The sequence below is a fragment of the Phodopus roborovskii genome, unplaced genomic scaffold (genome assembly GCF_943737965.1).
Source record: "Phodopus roborovskii unplaced genomic scaffold, PHOROB, whole genome shotgun sequence".
NCBI classification, from domain to species: Eukaryota; Metazoa; Chordata; class Mammalia; order Rodentia; family Cricetidae; genus Phodopus; species Phodopus roborovskii.
This window is the reverse complement of record NW_026126448.1, coordinates 6,790,576-6,812,668: the sequence shown is the minus strand read 5'-3', so window position 1 is coordinate 6,812,668 and position 22,093 is coordinate 6,790,576. Positions and strand designations below refer to the sequence as shown.

Sequence of the window (22,093 nt, the reverse complement as noted above, 5' to 3'; positions counted from 1 at the left end):
TAATCTACAATGTGAGTCCCAGGGCAGTCAGGACTGTTACACAGAGAAACCATCTCTCAAAAAAATCCAAATAAGTAAATAAATAAAATAAAATAAATATTGGATATAATTTTACTATTTATTTAAAATTAAAGTAAATGTGCATACTAATGAGATGAATGTGCTTGTTTATTTTTATGTAAAAAATAAAACCTTGGTTGAATAACTCATATTGCTGAATGTAAATCATCTTTAAAAATTTTAAAGTTGACCAGTATCAGATGTGATAGCACATATCTTTACTAACAGCACTCAGAAGGCAGAGGCAGGTTTCTGAATTTGAGGCAAGTCTGGTCTACAGAGTAAAGTCCAGTGGGGGAAAAGTTGAACAATATTTTGAATTTCTAATCGTCAATGCTGAGAACATCACTCTTCATAAATGTGTAGTAAAGATGAGCATGTTTAGTGTTATTTCAGAAAGTGTTGGGCCAGGAGGTGATGGCACAGAACTTTAATCACCTCACTCTGGAGGCAGAGGCAGGGGTATCTCTGAGTTGAAGCCCTGGTCTACAGAGTAAGTTTCAGCACAGCCTAGGGCTACACAGAGAAATGCTGTCTCAAAAACAAAACAATCAAAAAACAAAAGAATAGAAAGTGTTGGAAAATTTGTCCTAGGCCAAAATTCATGTAATTTTTTTACATTTATTTATTGATTGGTTGATTGATTTATATTTGTGAGCATGGGGCTTATCATGGTGCATTTGTAGACATCAAAGGACAGCCTGTGGGAATTGGTTCTCCCTCCTTCCAGCATGTAGCCTAAGGCAGAGAACCTAAGTGATCAAGCTTTGTGGTAAGCCATCTTGCTGCACCTCAAACAGCAATTTGTATAATCAAATATTCTTTTTTTTAATTTATTTAACTTTTATTTTATGTGCATTGGTATCAGATCCCCTGGATCCAGAGTTACAGACAGTTGTGAGCTGCCATGTGGGTACTGGGGGTAATTGAACCTGGGTCCTATGCAAGAGCAGCCAGTGCTCTTAACCACTGAGCCATCTCTCCAGCCCCATAATCAAATATTCTAATACAAAGCGATTCAGGAAATGTACTAATCTGATACTTACATGTTACAAGTAAGGTTTTCTCGCCAGTCTGGTCCCGCCGGTCCCACTGCCACGCCAGCCCCAATTAACACACCGAGACTCTGTATTTGATATAATGCTGTTGGCCAGGTACTAGTTTCTTATCGGCTTATCTGTCTTAATTATTAACCCATTTCTATTTATCTAAGTATTTCCACCTGGTCTCATCTTACTGGAGAGTGGGCCCGGACCTCTGTTCTCTCCAGTCTTTCCATGTTGACTTCTCCTTACTGTCAAGTGCTATCGCCTTGCCTGCAAGAACTACGCTCAACAACAGGATTCTTCTGCAGCTATGTTTATTGCGCGGCTCATTACAGCAAGTTGAGGGAAGACCCCCGAGGAGGAAAAAGGGCTCTGCTTATATAGAGGAGCTGTGTCCGTTACTGACAGTTGCAGAGGAGCTGTGTCCGTTACTGACAGTTGCAGCCTGCAACGGCCGTAATGGTCACCCCATGAGGTGGATTGCACATCCGTGCCTTGCTGGCTTATGGACAGGAAACCGGCACCATCTTCAGGAATGGCACCGGTGGCTCTCTACACCTTACTACTTCCTCGAATCCTCCTTGTCTCCTAGTCCTGCCTATCTTGCTTTCATATTGGCCAACAGTGCTTTATTCATTAACCAATACAAGAACCATATTTACAAAATGACATCTCCCATCACTTACATGCTAAGGTTTGATGGTTGGAAAATATTAAAAGACTTTGCCTTCTTTTATTTATTATGTTTCTATAGAAAAATAAAATGTACCTGAAGTAAAAAACTGCAGTTCAAATATAAAATAGTCTCAAATCAGAGTGCCTTAGTCAGGTTCATTGTTGATATGTGGTATAATAGCACATGCAGTGGGAAGTGTGTGTGTTGTATGTTCCAAACCAAGGTTGTAGTAAGGTTGCATGACACAACACAGTGAGCATGAATAAATGCTTAAGATTCACCTTGCATTTTATTTTGAATTAATTGTTGGTCCTTGCAGAGTCAGAAATCCTTCATTATTATCAAAAAATTTTGCAGCCCCAGTTATGCAAACACCATAGGTTATAATCCACAATTTAAGAAACTGGAAAGTAGAGATTTGAGTTTATTACAAGAAATAAACTCAGAGAGAAAAATTATATTGGGGCTCTTGTCTTGGGCTTAGACTGCAGTTTATGTAGTAAGCTGCTTGACTTGCAAGCCTGAAGCCCAGGGGTTCATCCCTAACACTCCATAAACTGGGCATGGTGGTGCAGGCTTATAATTGCAGCACTTTGGAGGGAGAAGCTGAAGGATAGAAGTTTAAGACCAGCCTTGGCTAAAGTCCCCGTCTCAAAACAAAACAAAACTAAATAACTTTCTCACAAATTACAGTCTGTTCTTTTAGCCATGGACATATATTTTCCATTCTACTTCAAAGCTACTTCCATGAAGTCCACAGGCCATTATCTGTCTTTTTCCAACTTGCCGAGGCTGAGCTGCAGAGTTTCCTTCTCTTGAACACTGGGATTCCATTTCTACCAAAATATATGTTGAGGTAGGCATTGTGACAAAGGCCTATAATTCCAGCACACAGAAGGATGAGGCAGAAACATTCCAACTTTGAGGCCATTATAGACTCATAGCAAGTTTGAAGCTAGCCTAGGCTACATGGCGAGAACTTGTCTAAAAACAAACAAATATACTGACTCAATACAAATCATAATTCAATTAATCTTAAACAGTAGAAATGTCCTATATGAAAATAAGACTTCTTTTGGGCAATGGTGGTGAATGTCTTTAATCCTAGCACTCTGGAGGCAAGGCAGGTGGATCTCTATAAGTTCGAGGCCTACAGATCGAGTTCCAGGACAACCAGGGCTACATAGAGAGACCCTGTCTCAACTCCTACCTCCCAAAAGTTTATTGCACATATTTTGTATATGTAGATGTGAGAAAGGATTATGCTCAGTTGGAGGTCAGCAGGCAATGTGGTTCTCTTCTTCTACCATGGAAGTGTCAGGGATTAGACTGAAGTTATCAAGGCTGGTGGCAAGTGCCTTAACCCACTGAGCCATCTAGCAAGCCCAGTCTGTGTGTGTGTGTGTGTGTGTGTGTGTGTGTGTGTGTGTGTGTGAGAGAGAGAGAGAGAGAGAGAGAGAGAGAGAGAGGAGAGAGGAAAGAGAAGAGTGTTTGTTTTCTCCCACCCCCATTTGGAGCTAGAGATTGAATCCAGGACCTTGTATTTGCTAGGCAAGTATTATTCTACCCTTGAGACAAACTCCTAATCCTTTGTTTACTTTTACAAGGTTTTAGGTGGGTTGAAAGCTTTACTTTTTGTTTCTTTATTTAGTTTTTTGTTTGTCTGTTTGTTTTGTTTTTGAGACAAGATTTCTCTGTGTAGCACTGACCTCTGCCTCTGCCTCCTCTGCCTCTGCCTTCGGCTTTAATTTTGAAGACTAGCTGGTCAACCAGTTTCACCTGGAAATTGTAACACAGAGAGATCCAGGCCAGGCTTGAGAATTCACCCTGAGTTCTAGGAGAGCCTAGAAAGTACTGTACTTCTATTTCAAAGGACCCAAGAGCTCTCATCAGCTTTTGTAATTCATATAGCAGCACAGGAGCTAGGGAGTAGATTATTCTATCCAGGAGAAATCAATTTTATGACTTTGTCTGGAAACAGGACAGGGATAAGGAAGCCAGGGGGCTATTTGGCTTTACTAAGTAGCCACGTTGTCAGAGGTATCTTTGAGCAACTGGCGTGGGGCCTACCTTGTTATTACTGTTGTTGCTAAGTTATAGAGATAAACTGTCAGCTGAAGAGACAGCTGCTGAAGTCAGAACCATTTATCCTTGGGCCAAAGTGGAGGCTAAGTACATATGTGAATGTGTGTTAAATTAGATAGAGAGAACACTTAGAAAAACACTTCTTTTCCAAGCCCCTGGTTGTTAAGTAGGTCTATTTGTTTGATAGAAGAAAATGTCCTATATTTTTCATGTGACTGAATTAAAAAAGGATTAGAGCAGGACAGTAGGACACTATGTCAACTTGTGTAATCAATCGTTAGCATTTTCCAGAGAGACACAGGGTTAAAAACACTTAGTGACCCAGCCTGGTAACAGGAGGGCCATCCCTAGAATCCATGGCAGGAGAAACTGACTTCTGAAAGTTATCCTTTGACCTTCATAAGTGCACTTACAGTCTCATGCTCATACAACATATATCTACATATCTATATAGACCTTATTATTTATTCATTTATTTTGAGACAGGGTCTCACTATGTGGCTCTGGATGGCCTAGATCTCATATAAATCAGGCTACCCTCAAACTCTCAGAGCTCCACCTGCCTCTGTTTGTTGAGTGAGGAATAAAAATTCTTGTGCCAACTCAACTGGCAATACATCTGCTTTTAAAAGTAAATGGAACCAGGTGGTGGTGGCACAGCCTTTAGTCCCAGCACTCAGGAGGCAGAGGCAGGTGGATCTCTGTGAGTTTAAGGCCAGCCTGGTCCTAGAGCAAGTTCCAGGACAACCAGATTCACAGAGAGAGGAAAAAAAAAAAAAAGGATAGCTAGAGAGATGGATCAATGGGATCAATGGGATCAATGGTTAAGAGCACTTGCTGCTCTTGAAGAGGACGCAGGTTCAGTTCCCAGCACCCACATTGTGGCTCACATATGCTGTGACATTTGGGCCATCACTGCACACCCCACATTCTCTCTCTCACACACAATAGATAGATGTTTTTAAAAGATCATTTTAAAAAGCAAGTGGAGCTGGGTATTGATGGCACATGCCTTTGATCCCAGCACTTGGGAGGCAGAGGCAGGAGGATCTCTGAAAAACAAAAAGCAAAAACAAAAAAGAGTGGAGATAACAGGAGAACTCAGTTTGAAGGACCAAGTAATCTTTTTTCTTTTTGTAAAGAGTAGTGAGAAGGAAGTAGGTCACATAAATAAAGTGTGACTATGTTTTGTCTCAAAACAATCCCAGTTGCTTAGGGACTGATGATGCTGTCTGGACCTGACATTTTCCTGTCTATCCTAACATCAATTCTGAAGATCTAGAAACAGAAGCAGATCCACCTAGGTTTGCTATCTTTCCTTTCTACTGCTCTTTTCCTTTTCTTTTTGTTTTGAGATAGGGGTCTCTCTATTATGTGGTTGGCCTAAAACTTGGTCTCAAGGGATCTTCCTGTCATCAAATCCAGAAACATTATTGTTGTTGTTACTGTTAGCTTGTACAGCCCTTTTGCCCGAGAGTGGCTACTTCTCTTCCTCATTTTTCTCCTCCTCCTCCATGTGCCATGAGTACACACATGGAAGTCAGAAGTCAACTTTCAGGATTCATTTCTCTTCTTCCATCATTATAGGTTCTGGAGATCAAATTCAGCCTGTCAGGCTTGGTGCCCTTACCTGTTGATCCATTTCACTACTAGAAGAGTGTAGTTTCTGAGAAAATGTAAGCCGGGGAATTCTGACTGCTCTGTTGTGGACTATTACTTTAACTAGGCAAAGATGCATGACATTTGTTTCTGCTGAGGAATATTATTTTAACTGTATAAAGGTGTGTTACATTTGTTTCTGATAAATTTATTTAATAATGTAGGATGTGTTGCATTTGTTTCACCTTGCCTGCCTAAGGCACCTGATTGGTTTGATAAAGAGCTGACTGACCAATAGCTAGGCAGGAGAGGAATAGGCGAGGCTGGCAGGCAGAGAGTATAAATAGGAGGAAGAATCTAAGCTGGAGAAGGAGAAGAGAATGAGGGAGAGAGAAAGACACACCCAGGCCAGCCAGCCACAGAAGAAGCAGGAAAAGAAGGAAAAATCCCAGAGCCAAAGGTAGATAAAGAGAAACAGGTTAATTTAAATTAAAAGAGCCAGCCAGGCCAGGTGTTGGTGGCACATGCCACTCCCAGTACTTGGTGAGTTTGAGGCCAGCCTGGTCTACAGAGCTAGTTCCAGGACAGGCTCCAAAACAATACAGAGTAACCCTATCTGGGAAGAAGAAAAAAAAAAAAAAAAAAAAAAAGAAAGAAAGAAAGAAAAGAGCTAGTCAGAAACAAGCCTAAGCTAGTTTGCGCATTCATAACTAATAAGAAGTATCCCTGTCATGATTTGGGAGCTGGTTGGTGGGCCAAAAGAAACAGCCTTCTCTCTTTCCCATATGCAGGGAAGAAACACAAAAACCAAACAAACAAGTGAGAAGAAGATTAAAAATAACATAAATGCTCACCTCTCTGCAGGTCCTTAGAAAATGCTCATTTCCCTTTACATGTTCTTTAGTATTTTGAATGACAACTGATCTTTCTTAGGTTCCATTTCTCTACCAGGTGGTTATCTACGGGGGCCTGATTGGTGCTGGCTGTAAAACTTTGTAGAATACTCTGGCACTGAGCACAGGAGATAAGCAGGACAGAAACTGTCAGTCTCAGGGAGTTGATACTCTGCTGCAGTGGGGCGGCTTTAAACAAAAGTACAATGACAACACAATATATCAAATGACATGGTGAAATTCTAGGCTACAGGCTGTGGACTGGGTGGGTGGGATTTCATGGAGTGACGCAGGGTAAGGGGATGAAGGTTTGGTCTGAGTTCACAGTGAGCAGAGATGGATTCTCCAGGCTGCAGACAATTCTGGGATTACAGTTAAGAACTCAGCTTCTGCGCTGCATGATAGAGCTGCTACATTCTCAATGCCTCCTAATGCAGATGGAGTTGGGAGACCAGGACAAATACAGCCATGGCTCCTGTGAAGAGGAAAAGATGACTCTGTGTGTGTGTGTGTGTGTGTGTGTGTGTGTCCTTTCCAGTTGTCTCTCTTCTCAGAAAGCCAAATTCCTCTTTTTAACCAACAGTGTTGGAAAAAACAGTCTTTCCTGTTCATTGCAAGTGTCAAGATACATCAGGTGGTGGCTCATGCCTTTTATCCCAACACTTGGAAGACAGAGGCAGGCAGATCTCTGTGTGTGTGAGCTAGTTCCATGTCAACTAGGATTGTTACACAGAGAAACCCTATTTTGAAAAACAAACAAGTGCAAGGATACAAAATTCTGAGAAAGTACCCAATATTACAATGTTTTTAAAAGTGCAAATTCCCTGGAGGGATCACTCAGTGCCTAAGAGCATTTGTTGTTTTTGCAGAGGACCCAAGTTCCATTCCCAGCACCCACATGGTTGCTCACACCATCTATAACCCCAGTTCCAGGGGATCCAACAGGCACTCGAATGTGGTATACATGCATGCATGCATGCAGGCAGGCAAAATATTCATGCATATAAAGTCAAATAAAAAAATTTTTTTTGAGACAGGCTATCCTAAAACTAGCTGTGTAGACCTTGAACTCATAAGAGATCCTCTTGCCTCTTCTTCACAAATGCTAGGATTCAAGGCATGCATCACCATACCTAGCCAAAATAAATCTTTTTTTTAAAGTGCCAAATTAAAACAATGAGTAACACTTTTTCTTTTCAAATTAGTAAAACATCAGATCACCTATTTGCTCAGAGCCAGAAAAAGAAGGATAATAGGCAAATAACACAAGTACTATACAGATGATAGAAGCCATCCTAAAAATGTTTGAGTCATCTGACTGAACGATTTTACTTGCTTGTACACTGTTAAGGAAGGAATTGGGCACATGGAGGTCATCGTGTATGTCTTTGGGGGGTATCCTGCCAGCATACAGTTTCACTTGTCTCTGAAAGCACTACCTCCCAGATTCCAGCTCCATGAGTACAATTTGTATTCACTGATTGCTGTCAATTGTACTGGGACAGACAACTGACCAAACAAGATGAGTTGCATTATGCTTGTCGATCAGGAATTCTGTTCTGGCTTAGTTTTAGGCTACTTTGAATGGAAAGAACTGTGATGTCTACAGAAAAAAGGAAGAATGGGGCAGAGCTCTGGAAAGAGATAAAAAAAGAGGCAAAAAACAAAAAACAAAACAAAAAAACCCTCCTTTAGGCATTCCACTGTGCTTTTTTGATCCCCACATTTCCATGTCTACTCAGTAAAACACTCCAGTATCTTTATGACATTTCTGTTTGTTCCTTTTTTAAATGCTGTTATTCAAGACAGTAGTTTTACTCTATAATCCAGGATGACTTTGAATCTAGAATTCTCCTGCCTCAGCCTCATCTTTTACTTCATCTGCTTTTGTTTTATTTGATTTACATGTGGAGTATAACATAATTATAATTAAAGCTACCATAATCAAGGATATTTATGATATGTTGCTACATAATTTTAATTTTCATAATTTTTATGATTATGTAACTTTGTATAAGAGGATTATTAGGCCTGAGACAGGGTTTCTCTGTATTGCTTTGGAGCCTGTCCTAGAACTAGCTCTAAAGGTTTTTGCCACCAATGCCCGGTGTCCATTCAGCTTTTTATTAAACCAATCACAGTGACATATCTTCACACAGTGTAAAGAAATATTCCACAACAGGTGGTGATGGCACACACCTTTAATCCCAGCATACAGGAGGCAGAGGCAGGTAGATTTCTGTGAGTTTGAGGCCAGCCTGGTCTGCAGAGCAAGTTCCAGGACAGTCAGGGTTACACAGAGAAACCCTGTCTTGAAAAACAAAATCAACAACAAAAACCATGTGAAGTATATCCTTGTCTTTCTTCCCACTCTTTCATTTTTTTTTTCTTTTTCTTTTTTAAATAAGAAAACAGAAACTGTACGGGTAGAGATTTAGCTCACTGACAACTCTTGTTTAGGATGAGCCAGAGCCTTAGTTCAATCTCCAGCACCAAAGAGGAAAAAAAAAAAAAAAAAAAAAAAAAGGAAGGAAGGAAGACACTCTAAGGGATGGGTCAGTGGTTAAGAGCACTTGCTGCTCTCCCAGAGGTCCTGAGTTTAATTCCCAGCAACCACGTGGTGGCTCGCAACCATCTATAATAGTATATGATGCCCTCTTCTGGCCTGCAGGTGTACCTACAGAACACTCATACATAAAATATAATACATAAAAATTAAAAAAAGACACTTTGAAGTCATTCTCAACTTCTTTTTCTCCATTCCTCCCCCTAGTGATCTATGAATTATTCCCTTAATTGTATTTAGAATCCCTCCTCTAACAAACAGAAGCAACAGTAGTAAATATCTATTGTTTTGTCTGCCAGGTGCTGAGTCCTCAGTCTAACTGGGGTAGTGAGTGGGGTTGTGAGTGAATGAAGAAATGACATACACCAGACACACAGGACTGGGCTCTCTAATAGAGAAACCAACCCCTCCCCCAAGCTCAGAGTTTATTCTATAGATTGGAACAGAGGAGGCCCAGTTATTGCATACAGCTGAACAAGGAGGTGGGGTTTTCACATTTAATAAACAAGGAGACTAGGATTATGGCATACAGCTAGATCAAGGAGATAGGTTTAGGTAATCTGTGTAGGTGCATTCTCTGTAGGGAAGTCTTCAAGCCTTAAATATGGGAGGGAGGAGAGAGAAAGCTATGGTAGACATTTTCTGCACACACTACCAATATCCACATTTGAACCAAGAGGGAAGTCTTTGGCGTTTTCCCCTGGGTCTGAGGCTATAGTCCTTGACATGACTCAGCTTATGTCAATAGTACTCATTCAGGACTTCACACACTCAGGGCTTCCTCAGCTCTCCACAGGCAGGCATTCCCTTTCTTGTAAGAACAATCACTGCTGCAATTTTATCCATCTGGTTCTTGCTGTAGATATTATGTAACTTGACCTTCCCTACCTACCTATGATTGATCATCTTAATCTGGCTGACACTGGACCAGTGAATTTCTTTTTACCATTCTATATCTAGGAAGACAGTGCAGTTGATCTCTTCAGGAATATCTTCTGGCTATATACATTTAATGCAAAACACAAAAATTGTTGGCCATATTTAATGCCACATGGACCAAGGAGTAAAGAAAGACAGACGAAAGCAAGAGAGGAGAGAAACCAGTCAAAGCCAATCGCAGAAAAGGGAAGAACTAACTAGACAGCTCCAGCTACTGCCAAATATAGTTCCTGAGTTCCAGTTCAGTTTGTGCTATTTGCCAGTTATTGTAGGCTTGTTCTAACCAATTCTATAACTCAGTTAAGAGATGTTACTTCAAGTGTGTTAAACATATAGATATTTGTTTCCTTTTCACAAAGACTTGGAGAAAAGCATTCTAAGACTTGATCAGCTGTTTCAGGTACAAGCTTGTCATAAAAGACCCAGGAACCTCTGTGCTCCTGCTGGCTCTGTCATCCTTCCTTCCTTCCTTCCTCCTTCCTTCCTTCCTTCCTTCCTTCCTTCCTTCCTTCCTTCCTTTTCATTTTGCTTTTCCAAACAAGATCTCATATAGCCCAAGCTGGCTTTGAACTTACTATGTAGCTGAAGATGAACTTGATATTTCCTTCCTCCTCCTGTTTTTACTCTCCTCCTCTTCTCTTTCTTCCTCCCCCCTTCTTCTGAGACAGGGTCTCTCACTATGTAGTTCTGGCTGTCCTGGAACTCGCTTTGTAGACCAGGCTCGCCTTGAACTCACAGAGATCTGCTTCTACCTGTTGAATGCTGGGATTAAAGGTGATTTGTTTTTAATTTTCTGCTTTATTTGGAATGTATGTAAATGTAGTAAGCCTTTCAAAAGCATATTCCTCAGTTTTGCTATTTACTTCCCAATACAGAGATAAGCTAACTTTTTCTGCAAAGAGACATATAGTAAGTTCTTTTTATTTGTGTGTGTGTGTGTGTGTGTGTGTGATGTCTGTAAGAGTATAAATATGTGTGGAAATCAGGAGACAACTTTTGGGAGTTGGTTCTCTTCTTCCTCTGTGGGTCATGGGGCTTTAACTCAGGTCTTCAGGTTTGGTTGGCAAATGCTTTTGCCTGCTGAACCATCATACTGGTCCATAGTAAAAAGTCATATAGTAAATATTTCTGTCTTTGTGGAGCAAGAGGAAATATTAAGGATATTTTGCAGATATGTATACAATAGAGAAAGCAAATCTCTACAATTTTTAAAAGTAAATTTCAAAAAATAATAAAATAATAAATATTATAGTATGAGGTGGTGGCACATGACTTTAATCCCACTTGTGGGAGGCAGAGACAGGTGAATCTCTGAATTAAAGCCAGCCTGGTCTACAGAGTGAGTTCCAGGACAGGGCTACACAGAGAAACCCTATCTAAAATATCCTAAACAAATAAAAATTGAGTATGTTCTTTAAAATATAATACAAGCTACTAGTGGAAAGAATGAAGTTTCCTTTTGGGAAAAGATAATATCTCATTTACTTGGAACTCTATCATTAACTTGATTGTCAGTGTTAACTGTAAAATCAAGTTACAGCCCAAATTGGGTGCTAGTGTGGCAGTTTGCTAAACCAAGACCCAGTGTGTAAGGTCTATATTTTGAAGATTGGTATTCAGAGCATTTCTTAGATCTGGTTACAAGTTGCTTCTTCTCTATCCATATTCCTTATTACTTCCATTTACACACAGGTTTTTTTTTTTTTCGGGGGGGGGGTTGAGACAGGATTTCTCTGTGTAACTTTGTAGGCTTGCCTGGAACTCACAGAGATCTGCCTGCTCTGCCTCCCAAGTGCTGGGATTAAAGGTGTGTATTTATTTTTATTTTATAAGCACTGGTGTTTAGTCTGCCTGATTGTTCAGGTGAGGGTATCAGGTACCCTGGAACTGTAGTTACAGACATCTGTGAGTTACCATGTGGGTGATGAAATTGAACCGGGATCCTCTGGTAGAGCCATCAGTGCTCTCTCTAACCTGTGGCATTAATTCTTATGGTCTATGTGTGTACTTAGATTAATTATATCTGCCAAGTTCTAGTCAGAAAAACAGAGGCCATGCCATTGTAGCATATTTATTTATTTATATTTTATGTACATTGGTGTTTTGACTGCATGTATGCCTGTATGTGTGTGAGGGTGTTGGATCCCTTGGAGCTGGAACTCCAGACAATTGTGAGCTACCATGTGGGTGCTGAGAATTGAACCAGGGTCTTCTTGAAGAGCAGTCAATGCTCTTAAACTTTGAACCATCTCTCCAGTCCCCATTGTAGCTAATTTAAATAGCAGGAATTTTAATCCCAGCACTTGGAAGGCAGAGGCAGGCCAATATCTATGAGTTCAAAGCCAACTTGGTCTACAAAGGGAGTTCCAGGATAGCCAGTGTTGTTACACAGAAAAACCTTAAGGAAAAAAAAAAAAAAAAAAACGAAGAAGAAGAAGAAAAGAAAGAAACAAACTAACCACAAAGGGATTGGCAGTGAAATAGCTATGGGGAAACAATTCAGAAGCTTTTTGTCTTCTAGGAATTTGTCACAAATTAGATTTATTTTATTAATTTTTGGTACAAGTCCAGTGGGATTTTTGGAAGAGAAATTGTGAAAGCATATGCTCAGATTAGCATATTAAATTAAGTCTTTTGACACACATTCTTTAAAAAACAGTGCTGGGGGGCAGGAGATATAATTCAGCGGTATAGCACTTGCCTGCCAGGGGTGAGGCCCTGGGTTCAATTCTTTTTTTTTTTTTCTTATTAATACAGTATTTATTTGTCTTCTCTCTGTCAAACCCTGAGCCAAACACTTTCCCCAGACTTCCTGGGGAGGTACAGGAAAAGGAACATACAGGGCAGACCGGACACGAAAGAACTATGGGAGGTGGAAGTGGAGACAGCTGCTTCACATGGCGAAGAGAATGAGAAAGGCCACCATCAGGCAGAAGAGCCCCATGGCTTCTGAGAGGGCAAAGCCCAGAATCGCGTAGGAGAAGAGCTGCTGCTTCAGAGAAGGGTTCCTGGCATAACCAATGATGAGGCTCCCAAAAACAGTTCCAATGCCAGCCCCAGAGCCAGCCACCCCAACTGTAGCAGCCCCAGCCCCAATGAACTTGGCGGCTGTGTCAATGTCCCTGGAAATGACGCTGGTTTGGAAGCTGCGGCTAGGGATGAGTGAGGTCAGAGGACGAGGGGCTGCCAAGCTGCTGAAGCCCTCATCTGTCCAAGTCTGTGGTCGGTTCAACTCCACTGCAGACAGGGGACGACTCAGCAGCTGAGAGGTGCTCCTGATCAAGGAGCGGGTGGAGATGAACTTGGAGCAGGCATACATTTTCAGGGGTGAGGGGCCAAGGCAGGAGAGCTGCTCCCAGGGTAGAGAAGACAGAGAGGGCCTGGGTTCAATTCTTAGCATAACAAACAAATACCACCCCACCAATGTTTCTAAATCTCAAATTCAGAATATAGATAGACCTTAGACATCAGGCCTTGGTTTGTCCGAGTCTGACACTGTATGCTTCTAATGTCAGCACTTGGGAGCTGAGGCAGGAGGATTCAGTGTTAAAGGTAAATCTCTGCTATGTAGAAAGACTAAAACAAAAGGCAAAAAAATATTCCAATTATAAGGTTACTACAGTTTTGAAAATGAGGAATGATAATGGATTTGATTAAGTACGTGGTGGTAGAGATTAGGTGAAGTAGGTTGATGAACTGACATATTTCTTTATAGACAGAGCCAACAGGAATTTGTAGTTAATTGAATGGGGCAATAACTAGTCTGTAGTATCAAGAATGACTACTAGGTTATTGTTTTTGTTTTGTTTTGTTTTTTGAGACAGAATAATGTTATGGGATAATCTTTTTCTATACCGTGAAGATGTATCTCTGCCAAGTTATCTTCTGATTGGTTTAATAAAGAGCTGAATGGCCAATAGCTAGGCAGGAGGGGATAGGTGGAACTTCAGGGCAGAAATAAGAACTCTGGAAAGAGGAGAGATAGAATTCACCAGCAAGACTCAGAGGGAGTCAGACTTAACAGTATGGAGGAGAGGTAACTAGCTACATATCAGAATGTAGATTAATATAAACAGGTTAATTTAAGTTATAAGAGCTATTTGGGAACAAGCCTAAGCTAAGGACAGCTTTGGCAGTCCAAAGAAAATCTGACTACAAGGTTTCTCTGTGTAGCCCTGACTGTCCTGGAACTTGATTTGTAGACCAGACTGGCCTCACAGAGATCTGCCTGCCTCTGCCTCCCAAGTGCTGATATTAAAGCTGTGTGCCCACTGCCCAGTGGGTCCTAGTTAGTTTGTTTTCTTTTCTTTTTCCCGAGACAGGGTTTCTCTGTGTAGCCTTGGATGTCTTGAAATTTTCTCTGTAGATCTGGCTAGCCTCAAACTCACTGCCTCCCTAGTGCTGGGATTAAAGGCATGAACCACCATCACTTGACCTAATTCCTAGTTTTTCTGATGAGGCAACTGGATAGATGAAAGTGCCACTCAACATCTGCTAGCTAAATAGGAAAGTTTATTCGGAAGGCAGAACAGGTTGGTTCCAGGTTTGATACAGTAAACAAGATAATCTTTGGATACCCTTTTTTTGACAGAATGCAAAGAAAGTACCAAAGGTGATTGAGATTTATCAAGAACAAGATGACTTGGGAGCCATTATAAAGAGTCTCCCACTAGTCAAAAATAATGCAACAAATAAAAAGATAATGACTATAATTATTGAAACTATGAATCTATAGCTATTGTTATATGAAACAAACCTTACCAGTTTCTTATGGAGACAGTAGAACATTCATTATTGTGAAAATTGGTAAACAGATAAAAATTAGTCATATATCTTGGCTTTTCCATAAAATCAAACATTATATTTAGACTTCATAATGTAATAATGTAGTCAGGCAATGATCATCACTATCTACTAAAACCATTAGATGAATGGTTGATAGGAAAGTCTATAATAAATGGATCCAGTTAACAGCATAGGAACCTGCTTATTCTTATCATCATTAAAAGTGGAATATCCACCAAGTGGTGGTGAATGCCTTTAATCCCAGCACTCAGGAGGCAGAGACAGATGGATCTCTGTGAGTTCAAGACCAGCCTGGTTTACTGAGTGAGTTCCAGGACAGCCTCCAAAGCTACAGAGAGACCCAGTCTTGAAAAACAATAAACAAAACAAAACAATCCAGTGGCATCTATTGTTACTGTGTGCTTCTTGATTGGTACAATGGGAAGTATACAGCAGCACACATGGAATATTCCTGAAAAGGAAACCATGTCTAGGCTGGTATGGTGATACATGCCTGCAATGCCAGTGTTAGGGGCTGGATTAGGCTTGTGATGGCTATTCTTCATTGTCAACTTGATTACATCTGGAATGAACTAAAACCCAAAAATGGAGGGGGACAGCTGTGAAGGACTTTTGCTTAATTTGACACATCTTTAATCCAGATCTTTCAAGGCAGGAAGACCCATCTCTAATGTGGGTCATGATTTCTCATGGAAGCCTATGTAAGAATATGTAAGAAGGAAGCTCTTGTTCATTGCATGCTTGTTTTTACCTTACTAGCAGTCCATCCAATCTCCTCACTACCAGTCCATTCATTTGTTGGCATTAGAGCTTATTTCTTGGGATTCTGGTGTACATTGAATTCAAGCTGATACATCCACCCTCATGGACTGAACCAGGTTCTTGAACTTTCCTTTCATAGTCTGCCATTATCCAATTAGCTGGATCACAGTCTGTATGTGATTCTAATAAACTTATATAGAGATTCATTCTATAAATTCTGTTAATTTAGAGAACCCTGATTAATATAGGTCTCATGACATGGTTCTTCATCCTTCCCTACCCTAGTTTTACTGCAAGCTGGCAATAGTATCTAAATTCTTGATGAGATTTAGAATTTTTTTTCTTTGTCTGGATCCCCTTAAAGTAGTAGTCAGATGACTTGGAAATAATGGTCCTTATGTTCACTCTCGCCAAGTGCTGGGATGCCTGATTTCAACATATACATGTTGAGGTAGCAGAAACATTTGATCTATAACATAGTTGTAGAAGACAAATGTTATAATAGATTAATTATTGCTGGACTTGGAGTTCAGGGATAGTCACAAAATCTTCCCTTTCCCTTAATTCAGTCTTCTTTGACATATACCCACACAGACTTGCTTTGTGACTCATGACTTGCTTTGGCAATGGCACAGTCACCAATGTGGAACCAACTGAGACTTGAAAAGTACTTTCATCTTAAGTCTTGCTTTTCTCTTGGGATTCCTACTACTGCTGGCATGTGAAGAAGTTCATGCATGCCTAATGGGTGATGCAGCATCTATGTCCTGTTTGCTTTCACGGCTATAGCCAACTGCCAGATGTGTGAGAGAGGCCTGTTGATCTAGTCACCAACCACACTCAGCTGCCTGCAGACACATGTCCAAGCTCAGCAATGACCAGTTGGACTACTCTAGACCATAAGACCCATAGAACTGGCCCACACAATTGGCAACTCTAAACAAGTATTTGTTGGGGTTGGGTAGATGGCTCTGTGGGTAAGAGTACTTACTGTGAAAATACAATGACCTCGGTTTGAATCCCTAGCACACATGCAAAAAGCCAAGAATGGCTTCATGTGCCTATAAGCCCAGCATTTGGGGCACAAAGATAGGCTGATACCAGGAATCTGCTGGCTAGCTACCCAGCCTATCATAAAAAGAAAGCTTCTGATTTAGTGAGAGACTCTAACTTCAAATAATAATAAGGAAAGTGATAGAGGAAGATGCCTGATGTTCTTCTTTGGCCTCTGCATGCAAATGTGTACCCACTCACTCATATGCAAGCACCATACACACACTAAAAACAAAAACAAAAAACAACCCCCCCAAACACCAAAAAACAAATAAACAAAAAACAAAAAGAGAGAAGTATTTGTTGTTTTTAGGCAATCACTTTAAACTGTATGTGTGTGAGTGTGGGCGTGTGCAGGAAGCTCTGCTGTTCCCAATGCTGAGATTAAAAGCATGTGCCACTATGCCTGGTTACTTTTTTTTTGGGGGGGGGAGGGTGTTTCCAGACAGGGTTTCTCTGTATAGCTTTGGAGCCTGTTCTGGAACTAGCTCTATAGACCAGGCTGGCCTCGAATTCACAGAGATCCACCTGCCTCTGCCTTCCGAGTTTTGGGACTAAAGGCATGACCACCAACACCCGGTGCCTGGTCACATTTAAAAAGTTTTTATATGTGTGTATGCATCTGTGAGTGTCTGCACACATGGATGCGGGTACACAATTAGTCCAGAACAGTGTGGGCAGGCTTTCTTTGGACCACCTACCTCAAATAACGACATGGAAACTTTTTATTAATTATGAAAGTGTGGCCTTAGCTTAAGTTTGTCCCGCTAGCTCTTATAACATAAATTAACCCATTTCTATTAATCTACATTTTACCACATAGCTCTCTCTCTCTCCTCTCTTGCATTCTGTATGCCTGACTCCCTCCATGTCTCAATGGATAAGGCTGTATGCCTTGTTTTACCCCCTGAGTTTTCTCTCTGTCCTGTCTAACTTCTGCTGCCTAACTATTGGCCATTAAAGTTTTTATTAAACCAGTCACAATAACACATCTTTGTATAGAGTACAAATATCCCACACAGAACAGGGCATTGGATCCTCTGGAGCTGGTATCATAGGAGGGTGTCAGCTTCCTGACACAGGTGCTAGGAATCAAACCCAGGTCCTTGACAAATGCACCAAGTGTTCTTAACTATGCCACCGTCTCTCTAGTCCTGTCCCAGTTTGTTTTCTATCATAACCAAAAGCAACCTGGAAGCAAAGGGTTTATTTGGATTACAAACTCCAGGCACAGTCCATCATGAAAGGGAGTCGGGGCAGGGACTCGAGGCAGGAACAGAAGCAGAGACCATGGACCGATGTTGCTTACTGGCCTGGTATTCATGGCTCACTTATCCTGCTTTCTTATACAACTCAGGACCACTTTCCAAGGGCTGGCACTCATTAATTGAGAAAATGCTCCACAAATTAGTTTGCAGGCAAGTCTGATAAAGGCAATTCTTCAGTTAAGGTTCCCTCTTTACAGATGACTCCAGCTTGTGTCAGATTAATAAAACCCAAACAAACAAAACTGATTAGTATGATCTCCTGAAATAATACACTTTTATCTCATGCTTTCTGTGGGTTACAGGTCTACCCCTGGCTTTGCTGGGTTCTCTGTCTCAGGATCTCATCAGGCTTCCTTTGAAGTAATGGCTGGGCTTTGTTTTCACTTGGAGACACACTCATTATTGGTCAGAATTAACTTCTTCCTGGGTACAGAACTGTTTTGTTTGTTTGTTTGTTTGTTTTGTTTTTGTTTTTGTTTTTTTGGTTAGGGCTGCTCTACTGTTATAATCTCCTGCAGGTTGCCATGCTATTTCCTGCTATATGGACCTCTCCATCACCAATGTAAAACATGAGTTTTGTAGCTAGGTGTCATGGCACAGTCCTTTAATGGGAGCATTTGAGGAGAAGAAAAAGGAGGATGGGTTACATACCCTACCCTGTCATAAAGGACATTTTCGTCTTTAAGGCCATTATGAGTTTGAGAGTAAGACTTCTACCAAGATACCATCTTACATGATGTAACATAATTATGGAAGTGATGATATTCTGTTTAACAAGTCAAAGGGTAAAAATCACATAAGGGTGTAGATCCTAGGGAAGGGGTGACTATGAGACCCACCTCAGTGTCTGTCTGTACCTCCAGCTTTCCCATTCCTAATAGTGGTAGATGAGATTTTGATCTCAAAGCTGAGTCAATGGTTTATCTTTGTAGAGATGAATTGGCCTAAGCCTAGAGGAGTTTGTTTAGAAAAGACCACAGAATCAAGCAGAGATTGGAGAAACAGCCTCATGAAACATCAACAAACAACTCAGGATACTGTTTCTTCCCCAATATCCCCAGATGCTGGGTAACACTGCTTTGCAGGGTGTATAGTAATTCATTTTTGTCACATTTTGTTTTGAGAATGTTAATGTTTCATGTTTCTCTTGAATTCTCTTGACACACTCTGTTTATGTAGTTTTGGGATCAACCTCAGGGCTTTGTGTGTGCTGGACAAACATGCTACCAAATGGGCTACATTCCCAGCCCCCAAACAAAAAACATTTCATTTTTAAAGATCTTAAGAATTAAACTTGAGACTTTGTGAATGACAGCCAAGCGCTCTAGCGTTGAGCTGTATCTTCAGACCCCAGGCAAAAAGTTTTAATCTTCTCTTGTATGCCCATTCCAGATTCTGCATGTGTTTCTGTTGTTTGTAAGCAAGTATGTTCAGGCCCTATTAAGTAGCAGGGATAACTATAAATAGTGGTCACAGTATGGATTAATAGAAGAAAAAGGTAGGTAGAGACTGGATTTTGGGTGATGGCCTTGCCTTCTTAGAAAGTGTACACTTTATCTTAAGATTTATTTTACTATTCTAAGCAAGAAAGTATTATGAAGATTCTTATAAAGATCCTTGCGAAGATGGTCCTAAGATAATAAGATGATGCAGGGGAACCAGTTGGGAGACTTTCCCAGTCAAACAGATGCAGAAAGGTAAATCTGGATAGGAGTCAGTGCCAGTGGAATGGAAAAAAAGCCGACTGGAGAGATGGTGAGGTTACAGAGCAACAGGCCTTCTTCATTATTAGAAAAGAGGGAATGAGGAGAAAGAAGGAGCCAAGGATGGCTCTGTCTATTTGAGGTAACTGGATGGATAGGGAGGAGCTGGAACAGGGAAAACAGAAGCAAGCAGCATGAGTCGTCTAACAAACTGGTTATGTTGTGGGTTCTGGTTTCTCACAGACTGAGGTCTGAGTCCTCTTTGCACTATAACTCAGCTTGTTCCCTCAACTGTAAAATGGAAACTTCTGACCCCATCTTTGTGTGTATATGAATTGAATGCAGTGTCTGGAATCCACTAGGCGTCATTGTGCTATCCATTATCACTACTCAGAAAGGATTCAGGGAGGAGGACGATGACAAATGGATGAAACAGGCAGGAAAGGCTTCTGGGAATGAACTCTGGTTAGGTCAAAGAGGAAAAACAGCGTTGTGGCAGAACGTCTGAAGCCAGGAGGAGGCCAGGCATGGCTGAGCTGTCTGCCACGTGTTGTTAAAGCAGATGAGTCATTGGAAGGGGCAGGTCAGGCTGCCCAGGCCTCAGCGGGCTGGACCGTGGCAACAAGATGACTTCATTGTCAGTGGGAAGCCTATATTTTCCGGAACCTTTTAAGTCCCTGCACCCCGAAGGAATGCATCACTTTTTTTTTTTTTTTTTTTTAAACAGGACTTTATACATAGTCTGGACGGGTCAAAGAGTGTAAACAGGACAGAGGACGAGCATTGAGGGCTTCTCTAACGTGACTATTGATACGTCGGTGACCACGTCCGTTTCCCTAAACCCCAGTCTCCTTATCTGAATGGGGGGGGGGTGAGCTAACTTGTCTCTGAGGAGTGAGGTGTGAACTAGGTGAGCATCTGCCGGTAAACTGTGTTAGTATCGCCCCTCCCGTTAGAAGTCAGTTTCGGATCCCCAGCCTGGACAGCGCTCGGTTCCGCAGGCACTTTTTTTTTTTTAAACCAAAGGGATGAATGGAAGAATCAATGGGCGAGCCGCAGCCGCGGCGGGCGCACCGGGGTCTCCGCCCCCTTCCGCCTTAGACCGCGCAGCGCGGCCGCGGGCGGGTCTTCGTGACCGTTCGCCAGCGCGTGCGCGGCAGGCCACGCGCTGTGGGCGGCAGGCGGGCTGCTCGTGCGCGCGCGCGCGCGCGAGGGGCGGGGCGGGCCGGGCGGCGGGCGGGCTGGCGGGCCGGCGGCTGGCTGCGGAGCCCGCGGCGGCGGCGGCGGGTGGCCGGCCGAGCGTGTGCCGGGCGTGGAGGGCGCGGCGGTGGCTATGCTGCCTCCGTGAGGCGCGCCGGGAAGGTCTCGGCGCCTGAGCCGACAGGAAGCGCGGAGACGCCGCGGGCCGGCTGCGGGTGGTTTCGAGCGCCCGCCGGGCCATGGTGGCTGTGGACCGGGCTTGCCGCGGCAGCGCTGCGGCCCGGGGCCGAGCCAGGCCGACGCAGTCGCGGTGCTGACGCCCGCGGGGCCCAGACGCGGAGATGAAGCGGAGTCGCTGCCGCGAGCGGCCGCAGCCGCCGCCGCCGCCCGCCCGTCGGGAGGATGCGGCTCCGCGGGCGGCCGAGCTGCCCCAGCCGCAGCCCTTGCCCCCGCGCCGGCGAGCGCCGCCCGGGAGGCAGCGACTGGAGGAGAGGAGCGGGCCCGCGGGGCCCGACGGCAGGGAGCAGGTAAGGCGGGCTGGAGTCGGCGGGCGAGGGTGGGCGCCGTGGGGGAGGGGACCTCGCGGGAGGACCGGGCTGCGGAGGTGAGGGGTGGGGACTGAGTCGGTTGGGAGGAGTGGGAGTTCTGAGGAGGCTGAGAAAAGGGGGCCTGGGGTTGCAGTGGACTTGGGGAAGGGCGGGTTGGAGGAATGAATAAACTGCTTCTTGGGGGCATGTGTAGTCCAGGGTTCTGGATGGAGAGAAGGGGTGCTGGAATGTAGACAGGGTGAATGAGCAGCAAAGAGTAGGCTTATTGAGTTATCTAGAGGCGTGGATAGTTTAAGGGAGGAATGCCAGTTTGATAGTGTTGATGGTTTCTTTAGAGTTTATCCCCACACTTACAAAAACGGGTCATTCCTGGGCGTTTTGATTTGGTAGTCATTATACTTTTATAGGCAAGTATTCACAATCGTTAATATTCTCAGTAACCACCTCCTGAATGACAAACCACTTTACAAATACCTGCGTGTGTGCAATTTCAAGACCTGTGCTGTGGACAGAGAACCTATAGATGAAGGCTCTGCCTTCTAGTTTACCCTTAATGGGAAAAGAGAAATGTAAAAGTAGTCGTGAGATTTCCGAATGGACTGGATGTGTTTATATACTTTATTAGACAACAGTAGGGTGTATTTATGAGTAGGGAATAAAGGTCAGCAAAGTTTATCAGAAAGGATAAACTGCCACTCACAGCGGTAAAAGTTCAGTGAAAGGAGACTGCCAAGAAGGGGCATTGGAAGATCCTTGATCTTGTTGGATTTGTAGGAAAATGTTCCGTAATAACGAATTCCAGGGACAGCGTTGCTTTTGTACAGTTCTCTTTCAGACTCCAGTTGAGACCTCATCTTTGAGTCTTTGGGCTTCCAGGTCTCCTGAATCT

At 42.6% G+C, this 22,093-nt stretch overlaps 2 protein-coding genes across 7 annotated transcripts in view; one reads left to right on the top strand and one right to left on the bottom strand.

The window, feature by feature from the left end:
• Nucleotides 1–12,598: 12,598 nt before the first annotated feature.
• Nucleotides 12,599–13,246, bottom strand: LOC127225202 (ATP synthase F(0) complex subunit C2, mitochondrial). Its single transcript, XM_051188529.1, has one exon. The coding sequence runs from the start codon at nt 13,181–13,183 to the stop codon at nt 12,758–12,760; it is 426 nt and encodes a 141-aa protein (XP_051044486.1). The 5' UTR covers nt 13,184–13,246; the 3' UTR covers nt 12,599–12,757.
• Nucleotides 13,247–20,720: 7,474 nt separating this feature from the next.
• Mast2 (microtubule associated serine/threonine kinase 2) overlaps nt 20,721–22,093 on the top strand; it is a 142,409-nt gene continuing 141,036 nt past the window's right edge. For all 6 annotated transcript variants that reach the window (XM_051188524.1, XM_051188523.1, XM_051188521.1 and 3 more), the window contains exon 1: nt 20,721–21,183. In XM_051188524.1, coding sequence (XP_051044481.1) covers nt 20,998–21,183 — 186 coding nt within the window. In that variant the 5' untranslated portion in view covers nt 20,721–20,997. The remainder of the gene's footprint in view (nt 21,184–22,093) is intronic.

Excerpts from the sequence above, each read along its gene's own strand:
- LOC127225202 (XM_051188529.1), bottom strand. The coding sequence starts at position 13,183 with ATGTATGCCTGCTCCAAGTTCATCTCCACCCGCTCCTTGATCAGGAGC.